Here is a 16,568-nt window from a genome sequence, read left to right as displayed (position 1 = left end):
GTAATTGAAGCCATAGGAACTGTTGAAAACATGTGATTACTGATTTAAAATTGTGGAAAAACCTAAGTCAAGACTGTGAATTATAGTACAAATGCTAAAAAACATATTTGAGGCCTTAAAAAAAAAATGGTTTCCCTGAAATAATATGTATATATTCCATATCCTTTCATGGTCATAGGTACCTTTACTAGTCTATACAAAATTTTTGGATTGTCCAAAACCAAAAAAAACCAATGTCCCAACCTTTCTTTAACCTGCTGAACACAGCCGTGAACTTGCCTCGACCCTCAGACTTATCGTTTTCATAACCCTAACCCTAAGTTGAGCCCTAAAACGTAATTGAAGCCATAGGAACTGTTGAAAACATGTGATTACTGATTTAAAATTGTGGAATAACTAAGTCAAGACTGTGAATTCCATAGTACAAATGCTAAAAATATATTTGAGGCCTTAAAAAAAAAAATGGTTTCCCTGAAAAATATGTATATATTCCATATCCTTTTATGGTCATGGTACCTATACAGTATATACAAAATTTTTGGATTGTCCAAAATCAAAAAAGAACCAATGTCCCAACCTTTCTTTAACCTGCTGAACACAGCCGTGAACTTGCCTCGACCCTCAGACTTATCGTTTTCATAACCCTAACCCTAAGTTGAGCCCTAAAACGTAATTGAAGCCATAGGAACTGTTGAAAACATGTGATTACTGATTTAAAATTGTGGAAAACCTAAGTCAAGACTGTGAATTCCATAGTACAAATGCTAAAAAATATATTTGAGGCCTTAAAAAAAATGGTTTCCCTGAAAAAATATGTATATATTCCATATCCTTTTATGGTCATAGGTACCTATACTAGTATATACAAAATTTTTGGATAGTCCAAAATCAAAAAAGAACCAATGTCCCAACCTTTCTTTAACCTGCTGAACACAGCCGTGAACTTGCCTCGACCCTCAGACTTATCGTTTTCATAACCCTAACCCTAAGTTGAGCCCTAAAACGTAATTGAAGCCATAGGAACTGTTGAAAACATGTGATTACTGATTTAAAATTGTGGAAAACCTAAGTCAAGACTGTGAATTCCATAGTACAAATGCTAAAAAATATATTTGAGGCCTTAAAGCGTGAATATCTCCGCTCCTCTCTTTCTCCTCCCTCCTTTTCCCCTGCTTTCCGCGCTCGTTTATTTGCGGCCGTGCGTCGCTCGCTTCTTCTCCAGCCCGGGAACAGAAATAGAGCGGATATGATCTCCTGCTGCAGCACAGCGTGAGATATCAAAAAACCTACAGAATATGAGAGACAATCACACTCCAGACATCAGATTCAGTCAGACCGGGCGTCTCACTTTCTAACGGCAGTATAAATATTAAATAGATGTGCTTTACTGTCTGAATGAGTGCATTTGAGGATTTCTCCTGTTCTATTCTTAGCATACACTAGTCACTTTAGTGGTAATGGCGCTTAGAGACTGCCTTCACGGGTAAAGGCCCAGCCTGGAACCAAGACTGCTTTCTGAATGAGAGACCTCAGTATTACCAAGGCAACCCCAACCCCATCCTACTCAAGCCGATGATCCCACCCGCCAGCGATGCTCCTGTGCCAATCAAACCCCTGCCTAAACCGCACCCCAAAAAAACCGGAGGCTTCTCTGTCAGTGGGTGACTGTGGTGAATGGAGGTTAACATCCTCCACACTGCACACAGTGAATGAGTTCCAGTTCAAAGCATCATTCAGAGCACCAAAGCATCATCAGCTTGCGAATGACGTCTCACGGGGGCGGGCTGTGGGCTGGAGCGCAATGACCCCTGACCCCTATGACGACCCCTGACCCCCGCCATAACCCCCACAGCGGCTCTCCAGGCCGTTCGGCTGGCGGGCGCTCTCTCTCTCCGCTCGGCCGCCCGGCTCAGGCCCCCGCTCTCAGAAGGCCATTACAGACAATTACCGCCAAGTCAGACCGGGTCTGCTGCCGCACGCGGCAATCAGCTCAAATCCTTAAAGCTCCCAAGGACTCATTCACTCAAATGCATAACGCAATTATGAACCGCTCTGAAAAAAATTTGCCTCGGAAGCAGATTCTCTCACTGCACGCCGCGGACCCCCAATGGACTCCCAAAAAAGAACATTTAATCAAGGTTGCTGCTGTTTGGATAAATAAGAGGCATAATTTGGAGCCGAGGGAAATTCCAGTGGCTCCAAACGGGTTTGTATGTATTGCATGTTAAATCTGCGTAAGTAGTTCTGGATAAGAGCATCTGATCAATGCCAAAACGTATGAATTTAACACATGTGCCAGTCTTCGACTTCCCCTCTATGAGCTCGACAAATGCTGTGGAACCACTTGCATTTTAGGGATTCATCCCATTATTGGCATAATTTTTGTGTAACATCATTACAGTGCATAACATCATCACAGTGATGAGGGAACGTAGGAGGGTTGTGCTGAATATCTCTGAAATCTCTCAGATAAAAAATTAATCCCCCGCAGTCTCCACTTTGTTGCTCACTCAAAAAAAAAAAAAAAAAAAAACCTGCAGTAGTTTTGCTAACTTTCCAGCTCTGGGCACATACCCCAAGGTAGCGGTAGCACTTTGAAAGGAAGCCTGAACTGGACTGTTCTATGCAGGGCAGGCGGGAGGGTAGAGCCTGAGGACGGGGGCTGTACCAGTTTAATTTGTCTGTTCCACTTCTAAGCACTCGTGGGACTCCTCGGATGCAATCTCGTGCAACATATTTATGAAATAAGAAGCGTAGTTAGGAGCACAGTCCTGAAAAACACCATCCATCATACCCATGTAACTACCTGCTTCCTGATAACCGGCTCCTCTTCAGCTACCTGCCGACGTTGCCGTTGGAGACCGCCCTGCGCAGCCAGCTGTAGAGAGGTTTTGGGGGGAGGGGGCAGTGCAGGTATGTGTGTGTGTTTGTGCCAGTACGCATGCCTCCCGTTAGAAACGTCAGGGTTGCCAATGCCTTTGGCGGGAGACGCACGCTTTCAGGCTGCGTCTCACGCTCCAACGCTTCCAGAACTCATCCCGAATAAAAAAAGGGTGCAACGAAAAACAAAGCCATTCCCCGATTAAACAAATTATGCATCAGCCCGCAAGGCAAAGAGAGATTAGTTCAAAAACATCGCTACCAACACACCCCCAGGTCTGTGATCCCAATCGTCCCCCACCCCCCACCGCCCCATCCACTCCCACGTACACAATAAAACTCACTCCAGTCAGCTGATCAAAGTTGGCAACCCTGAAACATTCCTATTTCTCTTGAAATCAAAAGTGTTTGCCAAGGCAGAGTAATCTAATCAATATGACAAGTATTACAACGAGTACAAATCTAAGAATCTTTCTGATTATGATGGCAGACGTTCTGCTTTGTTAGTCTTAGTGGAGTTTGAAGTGATGATGTCACACAAGCCCGGGCTCAGTTTGTCATATGAAATGATGACATTGCAGGGTTTTTTATACGGCTGAAGTTCATTCGATCATAGTGCACTTGCTGGAGAATGCTGTACTCCATGTTACACATTCATGCAGTCATCTCTGGCGACTGAAGCCATTTCTGCTGTTGCAAGAATCCAGTGTACTCCCAAACAGCAGCCTCTTTCACAGTTATACAATCCTGCATCAATCCTGTTTACCGAAATACATCTGTCCATAAATAGTACAGAACCCATTGGCAACACCCCCCATCTCCATACCGCCAGCCAATAAGAACTTGCCGAGGAGAGGGAAGGATGTCACTCTGAACGTTAGGGCAACGTTGATCCAACGTTGCTCAGGAAAGCGTGATAGAGCTGGAGAAAATAAATCGGGACTGCGTATTAAGGCCTTTTATGGTCTGCCAGAAACCTCTCTCTCCTCTCTTATCCCTCTTTTTTTTTCTCTCTCTCTCTTCTCCCACTCACCCCCTCCCCAGTCAGGAATGGAGGCATTGCCTGATTTATCCATCTGAAAATGGAACCCATTTAGAATGCAACCATGAGTTCTTTGCGTTTGTACAGGCAGTTGCCACGGCAACGCCACAGTGGTCCTTCCAAAGCCGACAGGCAGGGAGGACAGAGGCGGGGGAGGCGGCCTGAGCCGCCCGGGCACGAAATCCCGCCGGAGGAGTTTGGGCGTTCAGCGTGTGTCCACATCGCCGTCCCGCAGGTACAAGCAACAAACGTAACCCCCTGACCCCCCCCCACCCCCTCTCTTTTTATCCAGCTGAGACGCACCCTGGGCAGACGTCCCTGAGAGAGCAGCAGCAACAATAGGCTTCGGCTGTGTGATGGATGGGCAATGGACCAATCACAGATTTGCACTCACATCCGGCTCAGTCAGATGTGTGGGAGGCCAGGGGCAGAGTTTAGTGAACAAAAACATGCACACTGTTCTCTGGGAACACACAAACCCCCCCCCCCCCCCCCATCTCTCTCTGCTCTCTGCGAAGATAAAAACTCGACTGTCTTTTCGGGAGGGGTGGAGCTAGAAGAGGGCGGGGTTTGTGGGGGGGGGGGGCATAGCGGAGTCATCTATCCGCGTCACCGCCACCGTCCCACAGCCCATCCGTGCAGTCGCGCCAAACGGGATCTCACTGCCGCCCACTCTCTCAGTACCAACTTGTGAGGGGGGAGGGGGGGCAGGAAGTGACACGGAGGAAGTGGAGGGGCCAGCTGTCGTCTCCACATGGCCAAGTCTACTGTTTCTCAGTGAGAACCACTGAAGCAATCTGAACGTGGCAATTTCTCTGTGTTTGCCAAATGCTGCTGCTCTCCACAATTTATAACTAGACTAAACGAACTTCTGAATTTTACTGGTAGAATATTGAAATAATATGACAGATTCCACTATGATTGCTTCTCCCAAATTTCCAGAACTACTTTTCCCATAATGCCAACTCGTGGCTCTCATTCATACGTGACCCCTAAATGGTAAAGTTCGCAACATTTTCTGTGAATGGTTGCATGTGTGAAAAGGGTTATTGACTCCTTCCACAATGCCCTGTTCCTGAGAGGAAGAGACATGGTTCAGTACCTCTTACTGTCGTGAAAAACAGGAGGCGGATGGATGGTTTAGTTAATGTAAAAAAGAAAAATCCCATCACATGTAGGTCTGCTCTGCCAGAGAGATCTGCTCTAAGGCCAGGATGTGTCATAGCCGAACTGAGGCTACCAATGAAAAGGGGGAAGTTTAAAGAGACGCAGTCGATTGCGTAAGCACACAGACTTATGTAAGGGCGCTCTGTGTTTTCCTGAAGGAAAGCTGAAGTCTTGGAGTCACGCTAATTAAACTGTGTGAGCATGTGTTCAGTCTGTTCCTGTGAAACCTGCTGGTCTACGCAGTGCGCTATAATGTCAGCAGGACCATTGCGTCAGAGTGGTGGAGTACAATGACTGGACACACACACATACACGCAGACACACAAACACACACAGGCACACACACACACACGCAAACACCACACTCACACAGGCACACACACACACGCAAACACACACTCACACAGGCACACACACACGCAAACACACTCACACACAGGCACACACACACACGCAAACACACACTCACACACACACAGGCACACACAGGCACACACACATACACGCAGACACACAAACACACACAAACACACAGGCACACACACACACACACACACACAGGCACATGCACGCAGGCGCACACACACACACACACACACACACACACAAAACAGTACACCATAAGTATTCCTCTACATGAATAGAAAGCTCAGAGGGTGGTGAGGGATTGGAATTTTGCAACAGCTCCTGTCCCACAGCAAACCAATGCCCCCAACAGCCAAATTCCTCAGCCCCAGTCACAATACAGTCCTGGCAGCAACTGACATTTCTGGAAGCTTCCATCACAAAGTCTGGGGCTCTGTCATGGAACTGTGACAAACCGCCTCATTCAGGGGCCCAGAAACACCTACAGTACCAATTTCAAGGGGTTTCCAAAAAATACATACACAAGTCACACAGAGGGGGGATGGGTTAGGTGAGAATTCAGCTTTTCTCTGCGACAAATCTCCTGTCTTTTGCTGTCTGATCTCCTGTTGTACCACTCACTGATTTATACCAAACACAAACATCACAACCCCTTCAGGATAAAACCACCGGCGCCCTCGTTGTTCAGGACGACGGCCGCGTTTCCGCCGATTCGCGGTAAGCCAGCCGCGCCGACACGGTCGCAGTTCCCTCCGCCCCGTGTGCCGGGAGGGCGCAGAGCAATTTGCTCCGCCCCGCCCCGCCCCGCCGCGCATCACCGTTCCCCCGGCGCTGGAATAATTAGCGGATTTTACATCAATTTACACCTCATTAGAGCAAAGCCTCGCAGCCCTGCTGCAGGTGCGAGGGAGCGGCTCCGCTAACGCCGCGCTCATTAGCGCCGCGAGCGCCAAGTCTCCTGGAGCTCCAGGATTCTGCCGAATTTACAGTTTAGCCGCTACGCTGTCTGAAAGCAATTTGAAATCTTAGGGGGAAAAAAAAAAAAAAAAAAGTTTTCCCCCTCATTCATACACCTACTGCACTCCCACTCCATCCTCCGCTGGGACTTCCCAAACCAACACCGATAACCAATAGTCTATTTTCCACCTAGGCCCTCCCCTCCATCGAAACGCTGTCCCACAAATTTCTCCCGGTGACCTCCTGGGATTAAATAAAACCATTCTGGCTAATCCAGGTCATTGTCTTGTTGTACAATTAACTTTAAATGTTGTCTTTTGGAACACTTTTCCCCGCAACAACATTTACTCAGATTCATTGCGTTTCCATTCCATTCCTTGTGACTTTAAATCTGGCAGTTATTTTAAGCGAAAACAAAAATAAACAGCCTTTAATCTGGAATTATGAATTTATAAGATGAAACCCTGGAAAGCTGATTGCACTCGTGGCGAAGAGTCAAACTTGAGAGCAAAAGCCGCACACACTCAGCAGCCCAGTATAGGGCTAGGCAGGATTCTGTTTAGAGAAGGCAGCTTCAATCACAAACGCAAGAGACAAGAGAACCAGCCCTGATGTACAACCGTGTAAAACGAGACAGAATGCGTTCCTGAGAACTTCAAAGCCACAAACGTTCAGCGCTGTCCAACCTCAGAATGAAGGACCGAACAGTTTAGAGCATATGTGCGTGTGTGTGTGTGAGTGTGCGTGTGTGTGTGTGTGTGTGTTTCTGTGGATGCGTGTGTCCATGCAGGTGCATGTGCTGACTCACCTGTGGGCAGAATACTTCCTCAGTGTTGCGGAGGATGGAATTTGGGGGGGGGGGGGGGGGTGGTTGTGGGCCAGCAGTTTGGACTCAGGCCTTTGGGGTTGTTCCCATGGATACCAAGCTCTGGCTCTGTACTGGTCATGTGGGAAGCACGGCCAGAAACTGCGGAGTATAAAACACATTGAGAGATGCAGGTGGTCGCCATGGTCACCGGGTGAGAGCTGGCACAGTATGCCAGCCCTCATTCTGACAATGGAAAGAACGATGAGAAAAGTACATCACCGAACGCCCATGAAAAGATGATCTGGAAAGATACGTTCATTCGCATAGAAAATTGCTGCTCTCGTTTCTAACTCCTATTTGTGTGTAAATGTAATGCAAACACTTGTGACTCAACCTGTAGCGAATAGTTCAACAGAACCATAGGAAATACAGCAAAAAAAATTCACAGCAAAAAAAGAACTAAATAAGAGTTCAAACGTAACAAAAAAACTTGAAAACCAGCAGGCATACTGGCCTCGTCCAGGAGCAAAGTTGTGCACCCCTGTTTTAAATGATTTACATCCACCTTGCCTTCTAAGGATCTGTGTGCGCCCAAACTGTGTCAGGAGAACGCGCTCCTCACCGTCATGGGAGCACCTGACCCCCGCACGCCGGGGGCACCCCACGCTCCCCGTGCCTGCACGCCGTTGGGTCGCCATGTCTGTTTGTTTTTTATTTTCGAGGAGATTAAGATGAAAGTGTGCAAGTGAGAACACGCAGGTGCGTTCGTTTATGGCACTGATTTCCCCCGTGTGTAATCCATTAGAGAAGAGGAGGAAAAGAGGGAAAGAAAGAAAGGGGGAAATGAGGGTTGGGGAGGAGGGTTGGAGGGGGCTCGGGGAAAGGGGGGAAGGGGGGGCACCTAAATCTACTTCCTACACCAGGTGAGAGGCGAAGAAACTCTTTATCAATCACACTCTTGCCTGTCTTTGTGGCAGAGTGAGCATAAGCCTCCTGCTGGGATTTGAACTGTTTTCACATAAATCATCTCAGCATGATGAATTACTGCCTGTGGATCAGACGCCAGCTCAGGGGTGGGCAGTTCCGGTCCAGGAGGGCCGGTGTTTTTACGCAGATTTTTTTTGTTGTTGTTGTTTCCACCGATTACCCTGCCTAATCGAGCTAATTGGCTATACTGTACACGCCAACACTGGTTCGCTCGTAGATTTGATCAAAATATTTCAAATAGGACCACAAGAACAGTCTTTGGCTGCCAGTCATGTGCTTGTCACGAAACGTAGCTAAATGTCAGATGGTGTACATGTTAGGGCCGGTTATGTAATTAAGGCCAGAAGCTGGCGTGAGGACCAGAAACAGTCCTCGTGACACACCTGCGTGCTAACCGCCACACGCGCTGGTCTACACCGAAGAACACGTACTATTATAATAATACTATAATTACTTTACATACTCAAAAATGACAGGCAAACTGTGTAGGAATGGAAGGAAATAAGACCTAGTTTGCTCTAAAACAAATTTGGATCCATGCATGTAGCATGGAGTACATAATGCATTCCTCGTCCTCACAAGTGGGTTGCACTGTATAAATTAGAGCAGATTAATTTTCACAGTAGCGAGTCTAAGAACAGACACAGATTTCGTAGTATTTCGTGGACAGTGTAGACAGGTCCACAGAGTGACCGGCGGTGTAATTTCGTTCTCACCTGTGCCCCCTCGCCGGGCTCCTGGTCCACCCCTGATGGTCACTCACAGATGCTTCGGGCGGGAGAGGCGCTAACCGCCGCCCCTCAGCGTCCGGGGCTCCGTCAGCCGGCGTGAAGGAGAGCGTGAAGCAGCCTGCTTCATCTGTGAAAGCGGAATAAATTAATAAAGGGCTTTAATTACAACCGTTTAATTGACTCTGGGGAAATCATTCACGGTATAACGGTTAATTATGCGACACAACCGCACGGGTTCGCTTGGCTGGGACGTGATTATAGATATTATAATCACATGGGTGCTATTGTCTTGGGGGAGGGTAGGGGGGCTAGCATGAAACTACCCAACTGAGGACAGTGAGCATGACATTAAGACCGCAATGCTAAAAAAAAATGGATTACACCTCTTTTTGTACTTTCAGGATCCTGAGTCCTCCTTCCTGTTTTATCTCCGGTTGGCCATCACATCACATGAGCAACAGACCCGCAGTGCATGAGCTCCCCAATGCCATGCAAACAGAACCAGGAGAGGCAGTCAAACAACATTAAGCTGCAGAGGCAAACATGCCTGCCAGCTGTGTGGCAAAGGGACGCAGTGTGACTCACTGTGGCGTTATGCAATCATTTTCACATTTCTGAACAGCAACGGAAGAAATATTGGGTGGAAGGCCAGCAGCAGGATCTCTTTGGTTTGGTTTGCAAGGTAGTGAACAGAAGGGGAAGAAGAGAGCGAACTAGAATCGTATAAAAAAGGGAAATGGGCTGATCCAACAGTAATGCACAAGAAAAGAACACAAATCTGATATAATAGTAACAGCTCAATAGCTCCACAGCTACAATTCAAAGGCTTGTGTGCATTTCAGATTAAGATCTGTTTGCAGTGCTAACAGAATGTTACCCAAGAGCTCCTCCTGCTGTTTGGACATATCATTGCTCTTCTCTTACCCCATTATGCTCAACAGCAAGTTAGCATGGAGCCCTTTGACTGAAGGTGAAAGAAGCAGAGAGAGAGAGATTTGCTCCGCTCCACCCACCCACCCACTCACTCACATCTGGACCTGATTAGACTCTTCTTCACTATCCACAAGCAAAATATTTCCCAGCACTTCATCGCTGATTCCACACAGCCCCCTTCAAGTGCCAGTGAAATTCTTTAAATGCCTAGAGACAGAAGCAAAACTGTCTATATCCTGAGTAAAGAACACAAACTGAATTAAATATGTCTGCAACTCAGTAGCAATAAATAGTGAGTTGTATGAGTACGTTTCATAAACATTTCTCCTCAAATTTCACATTTCCAGTTATCATGATTGCCATTCACAGACGCGATTCTCTTGTCCTGTAGATATTCCATCATAGAGCGCGTCCTATACACAAGCCTATATGGAAACGGCAACGTGTATCACACTTCCTGTGTATGTGCGTTTCTATTTGCGTTAGTCAAGAGAGCCGTCTCCATGGCAATCACATGAGTCAGCCTAGCAGGGTACCTCAACACCTTCCAAAAAAGAACCATATCCCCAAATTACTGCCATCTCTGATGGGTCCATACTACAGAGAAAATACTACACCTGCACTTGCCTGCAGTCCTCAGAGCGACACTAAAGATTGGCGACCAGGCCTCACATTTTCTTACCTGTCTGAGTGGTTACAGAGGAGGTCACCTGAGCCCCCCCCTCCCCCCACCCCCCATTTTCATGTCCTTCTTTTCACCCAGAAATAAGCAACGGGACAACACTGAAAAACCAAATCTTAAATGATTTTTTTTTTTTTTTAAAGATTATTTCACGTCATCATTTGCAGATTTCTGACACCTACACTAATGGTCAGATACATTCACACTATTCTAAGCAAACGCTTGCTAGGCCCTCGCTGTATTACAATGCACTCGCACAGGAATATAAGCAAATGAAACTGCCCACACACGCTCTTGTGTAAGAGTATGCATGCCATGCCCAGGACAGAACGCAGGGGCACTGCCAATCGTAAGCACAAAGGCCAAACGCTGTGCCAAAGGTAGGGTCACCTTCACTAAATGCACCGAATCCACATTTAGACGGGGGAGAGGGGAAGAAAGAGAGAGAGAGATGGAGGGATGAAGAGGAGGAGAGCAGACACCCGTCTTTGGCTCCTGGCTTTGTCCCCCAATGTGTGCACGCAGGCCTCTGACGCGCCTCTCGAAATCTAGACTGGGATCTGTCAATGGAGAGTGTGGGCATCCCACGCCTCGCACTTTATTCATTCTGTGTCTCCTAGCAACAAGAATTAAGCTATCTCCATGTCTCCAACAGTGTTTTTTTTTTTTTGGTCGAAAAAAAAAAACATTTTCAGTGAAAATTCCTCACCCCTCTCCGAGTCACTGCCTACACTGTCCTTGCAGCTCAGGTTTCCGTAGAGACAGTTACCGCGGAGCACACTATTGATGTGTCACTGACTGGATGCTGCCTCTCTGTTTTAACCCCAGAGACCGCAGAAGGACAGGGTGTCTTTTAATCTGCAGACTACGTGCAGGTATTGCCAGTCAACCACAGACAGAACAGTGAAACCCATTTATAAAACATCCATCTTTATTTTAATTAAAAAAAATATTCTGATGAAATTTCAGCAATAGTAAATGCAATTATAAAAATATTAGTGCAATGCAATGCATCCGTGTGTTGTTTTAAAGCTATCAGGGAAAAAGAATGTTTGGCTTCTATGTAATCCAATTACGGAACTACAAGCATGAATCACGGAAATCTGCACAAAAATTTCAGCATCAGGTAGGGAGACTGTCAAAGGTAACGGGGCCAGACAGCATGACCGCTTGTGCACTTATCAGGCCAGTGACTTTAGCCTTTCTGTCAGAAAGCAAAATGTTTTGAGTATGACCGATAATGTGCCTTTGTACGAGCAGCAGGCCTATTAGCCCGAGAAAGCTTTACTCAACCTGACCCATTCGCTGACTCCTCTCTGCGGATTCAGTAATGTCCCTTCCCATAATGCCACAGCGGTCTACTACTGGCATGACAGCAGAGCAGGAGACTGTGATGAGCGTGTGACTGAATTAATCTGGAAGCAAGAGGCCAAAGGTGAGAGAGCGGGTCCACATCCATTCACATCAAGTCCATCTCTCATATATGTATGGTATATGTGGTATGCTTTAATTGCAGTACCGATAGAAGCACATGCACATACATGTGTTGCGACATCCCTCTAAAGAGTCACCCCCCATTGCAATCATTCTCAGTACTGTTCAGGAACCGTCTTTGCAACCACCCAAATGACACCAGTGAAAACATGCGGTCAATGAATTGGAGTCATTTGTGCTATAAATACAAGAGAAAAGATTATGCAACCATCAATATATAGCCAGCCCTGTTCTTAGCTTATTTCAGAAGCTTGGTGCACCTCCTGCTGGTGAGAAAGCGGCACTCTAGGCTGCGGTGCTGGAGGTGGTCGCGGAGGAGATGCTGTGCGTATACGAACATGCACGCCGGGTGGTGCGGACAGATTTAAATCGCGTTCACTCGCTAAACTCTGAACTGATGGAGGATTGGAAGTAATGCAGGCGGGATAGGAGGCAATTCTCTGCAAATACAGGACCCTGAAGAAAAACTGAAGAGCAAAAACCGCTGAATGAGTCGTAATAGCCTATATAAAAACACAATACGCAGACATATAGTTCAAGATTTCAGTGAGCACCAAGTATGCGCAAAAATATGGGTAAATATAGAAAAATATAGATTTATGCTCACAAAACATTAATTCTGCTTCAAAAAGGAAAGTCCGTTTGTCATATTGATGGAAAAATCGCAGTCAAATGAGTAGCCTAATATCCAGCAATAGCCAAGCGTGCGCGCAACGGTAACGCAGGGTGGGGAGCGGGGTGGTTTATTGGTCAAAGGGAACTACTGTAGTGCTTTCGAGGAAAAGCCCCCCACGCAGAGACTTTGCCACGTATGAGGAGGCGGAGCGCGACAACTTAACAGCTATTGCGCCAGGACTTCAAATTCCTGAAATACCCTAATATTACAAGCCAAAAACCTCAATTTGAACTGCCCAGTCTCTTATGCAACTCAAAATAAAGCAACAGAAATTTAAAGGGCGCTCATCTGAAACATCTGAACGACACCACATAATGATGCTATCCGTTTACATCCTTTGGGTGTTAGTTCACAAGACCCACAATATAAAAATGGGAAGTTCATGCGGTAGAATGAACGCGCCAATTTTAGGCTCTGCTTATTAACAGCGCAACCACGGTTGCATTGCATTAATAATTAGTTCAAAAGTTATTTATTCAACACCTTACTACATTTGAGCATGGTAACCAGAGTCGTCCCAGTTAACGTAGAATGCAATGGGGATAGTAGTCATGTAAGTTTGCGCTGTTAAAACTGACCCTATATGTTCAGCATATCAAGTAAATATATTCGATATATAACATCATGATCAAACGCCGTTGCCGTCATCATATCGGTAAGAGAAGCAAGCAGAGAGCCGTGGCAGCCCACAGAGGTCATATTTAAATTAAGGAAAGCCCCCCCGCCCCCCATACTTCTGCGTGTCCCAAGACAGACCGCAAGCAAGCAAGCTCACTGCAATTGAACTCCGAATAACGGTAACAGTATATTGAAATTGACTGGGCCGTCCCCGGGTAGGATAATCAATTTCCCCTGTGGCGAGGTGCGTTATTGGCCAACACTAACAATGACCGCAAAACAGAGGAATAAGAACAACATAATTGACAATAACTCGCATTCCAACCAGGATGACGTGGCGAAGAAGGCGAGCCAAGGAAGTGAAGAAAGAGGCTCAGGGTCGGGGAATTGGGCCAAGGTTCTGGCCGTGCTGTGTTACATCATCTTGGTTGCGGCGGCGGGCTCGGCTGCGCTGTATTTCCAGAGAGTTCTGGAGGAAATGGGTCAGCTAAGCCGCAGGACAGAGGAGACCATGCAGAAAAACGCGGAACTGGCATCAAGACTGGAGAGCGTTCTTCATCAGGTAGGCAATCCCAAGATGTGAACAGAATGCATTGCCAACCTTTAATAATGGCATTTGCTGCCTTTTTTTTTCTTACTAACAATGACAAGAATGACATCGTATAGTGAACTTATTGCCAAGGTGTTTGTAAAATTAAGCAGATAAGATGTTTGGAGTGAACAGTTCCTCATCAAAAGTACAACTGAGGGAGAGCATGTAAACAGTAAACAACTTTATCTTTCAGTTAACATACCTATATGGACTCAAAAGGATAATAACGATTTTGTACAATTAAACAGCCGAGTGAAATATTGTTCTGCGTTCTTCGGCAACTATGCCAACAAATGAAGTTTATTGTTAGTGTTTAACCGGATGCACCTCTGAATATAACCTATTAATGTTTTCGAAAAGAGTACTGTAAAAGTAATTTCACGTCGATAACTGCTTTTGCTTGGAAAAATATACAGCGAAGCACCTTCAAAACATAAGTTTACTACACTGTATAAGGACCACCGCTAAGTTTTACCATTCATTTTTTCAGTTCCTCTCTCAGCTGAAGTTCCTCTTTCAAGTGAATTTGCGCGATTCATTCTATAATGCAACTGGACCGTTCTGGAGATACATTTTCGGACATGCAAATACATTTTGTTTTCATAAACATTATTTTATATAGGAACATTTTATTAAGAATACTTATTTATGCATCCATAATTATGAAAGAGCCTTGCATGTAGCAACTGTGCGACATTTTTTAAATGAGTACTTACATAGTCTATATTCACGCAGTAGACTAGATAAAAACGTCAGTTCTGACCTGTTTGAAAACATTATGCTACTATGTTTGATCAGGGTATTAATAGGTTTTAAATTATGTACTATGAGCGGGTTAACAGTAATGTGTGAGAGCAGCCATTGTGTCTCTGTGCCTAAAGGTGGACTCGCTGAGGACTGCGGTGGACGGGTTTGAACCCACCTTGGTCAGTATGCGGGCGGAGCTGGGCGGCGTGAGCCAGGCCCTGCGGAGAGGGGAGGAGGAGGCGCAGCGGGCGGAGGAATACCTGCGGGAGTTGCAAGGGGAGCTCCTGCAGGAGCTCTCCCGCGGGCTGCAGGAGGTGGAGGAGACGCGGGGGCGTGACTCGGCCGCACGGGAGCGCGGGCTGGAGGAGCGGCTCGGGGAGCTGACCCGCTCCATCGGCGCCAGCGTGGCCCAGGTTACGGAGGCCCAGGGCCACGCCCAGGTCCAGATTGGGGACCTCAGGGCCCGGCTGGACGGCCTCATGGACCCCGCTCCCATCAAGCAGGAGCTACTGGTCGTCACGGCAGCCGTGGCCGAGCTCCGCGCAGCCAATCAGAGGGCGGAGATGAGCACCGATTCCCTGAGAGACCAGATTAGCGACCTGGGGGCGGAGCTTCAGACCACCAACCAGAAAGTGTCGTCGGTGGCGCGGAAGGCGGAGTCGGTGAGGGCGCTGGCGCAGAGCGTGGCCGGAGAGCTGGAGCAGTCCGTGTCCGCGGTGGAGACCAGCGTGCAGGCCCTGTCTGAGCAGGCCCTGAGCCTGCGGGCGGGGCTGGAGCAGGCGCAGGGCAGCGTCCAGAGCGCAGCGGAGACGCTCCGGGAGACGGAGGTGCGGGGGGAGAGGCTGGGGGCGGAGCTGGGGGCCCGGCTCGGGGCTGCAGAGGAGGCCCTGGACGCTCTGCGGGTCTCCGCGGCGACGCAGGCAGCCGGGCTGGACTCGCTCCTCTCCCGCTCGGACTCTCAGGAGAACGCGCTGGCCCTGCTGGCCAGGGACCTGCACAGCGTGCGGACGGCGGGCGAGGAGGAAGTGGCGGCGGTGCAGGCCGTGCTCAGGGAGGCGGCGCAAGCCCGCAGCGCTCTGGGCGGCCAGGTGGAGGCGCTGCAGAGCGACGTGGGGCAACTGTGGAGCGCGGCGGCCATTTTAAACAGCACACAGGCAGAGCAGTCCTTGCGGGATGCTAGCCTGACCTTGCAGCTGGATGGGCTGAGCCAGAGGCTGGCTGCGGTGGGGGAGGCCGTAAGAGAGGCCCAGGCTTCGAACACTCTGAAGGCCGCAACGGCCCAGCAAAACCTGCGACAGCTCATGACCTCAGTGGACAGCCTTCTGACGTTCTCCGACAGGGTCAAGGGTCACGTGGACGCCATCGCCTCTCTACAAAATGCTGTGGAAGAGACCAACGCCTCAGTGAGCGCAATGTCTAAAAAGTACAAGGTGCCAAGCAGGAATGTGTAAATAATGCCCTTGCAAAGCTAGGGGGGGGGGGGGCTCTACACTGTATGGATGAAGAGAAAGGGGGGTGTTAGCATTGGGGTAAAGAGGAGTTAAGAGGGAAGGAGAGGTTGGTGGTGGGGTAAGTTGTACTGTTCTGTGAATCTGTGAATCTGAGCCCTGAGACAGCACTACTCATTTTTTTTGTTCCATAATGACATTCTGGGGTTTGTCCAAAATCCTACCTGCAACTGTGATACTGTATTTTTAAAGAATGTGCCTTGATGTTTGCAAATTGATTTGTTCTGGTTGGAAAAACAAATGTTTGGTGTGAAATCACCAATAAAAAAAAAAAACCAACAGGCAAAAAATGGGAAATCTCGCTGATTCAAGTGGGGCAGAACCAAGACGCAGGCAATCAGTCCAGAACACGAACACAAAGACTCTGAGCATTAAGATTC

General features: G+C 47.7%; 2 protein-coding genes across 2 annotated transcripts in view; one reads left to right on the top strand and one right to left on the bottom strand.

The window, feature by feature from the left end:
* LOC135245959 (ankyrin repeat and sterile alpha motif domain-containing protein 1B-like) overlaps window positions 1-14,981 on the bottom strand; it is a 48,374-nt gene extending 33,393 nt beyond the window's left edge. Inside the window, exons 1-3 of the mRNA XM_064319361.1 lie at window positions 14,856-14,981; window positions 8,924-9,065; window positions 7,221-7,379 (exon numbers count right to left, since the gene is read on the bottom strand). The gene's annotated coding sequence lies outside the window, so the exon portion shown is untranslated. The remainder of the gene's footprint in view (window positions 1-7,220; window positions 7,380-8,923; window positions 9,066-14,855) is intronic.
* LOC135245960 (cytoskeleton-associated protein 4-like) lies at window positions 13,456-16,478 on the top strand. The gene is made up of 2 exons (XM_064319364.1): window positions 13,456-13,903; window positions 14,815-16,478. The coding sequence occupies exons 1-2, from the start codon at window positions 13,610-13,612 to the stop codon at window positions 16,129-16,131; spliced, it is 1,611 nt and encodes a 536-aa protein (XP_064175434.1). The 5' UTR covers window positions 13,456-13,609; the 3' UTR covers window positions 16,132-16,478.
* Window positions 16,479-16,568: the final 90 nt, after the last annotated feature.

This window comes from Anguilla rostrata, chromosome 19, assembly GCF_018555375.3.
Source record: "Anguilla rostrata isolate EN2019 chromosome 19, ASM1855537v3, whole genome shotgun sequence".
Lineage (NCBI taxonomy): Eukaryota > Metazoa > Chordata > Actinopteri > Anguilliformes > Anguillidae > Anguilla > Anguilla rostrata.
The sequence above is the reverse complement of the archived record's forward strand: the minus strand, read 5'-3'. Positions and strand labels throughout refer to the sequence as shown.

Excerpts from the sequence above, each read along its gene's own strand:
- LOC135245960 (XM_064319364.1), top strand. The coding sequence starts at position 13,610 with ATGACCGCAAAACAGAGGAATAAGAACAACATAATTGACAATAACTCG. Across the intron at positions 13,904-14,814 it reads TGGAGAGCGTTCTTCATCAG|GTGGACTCGCTGAGGACTGC; the intron begins GTAGGCAATCCC and ends CTGTGCCTAAAG.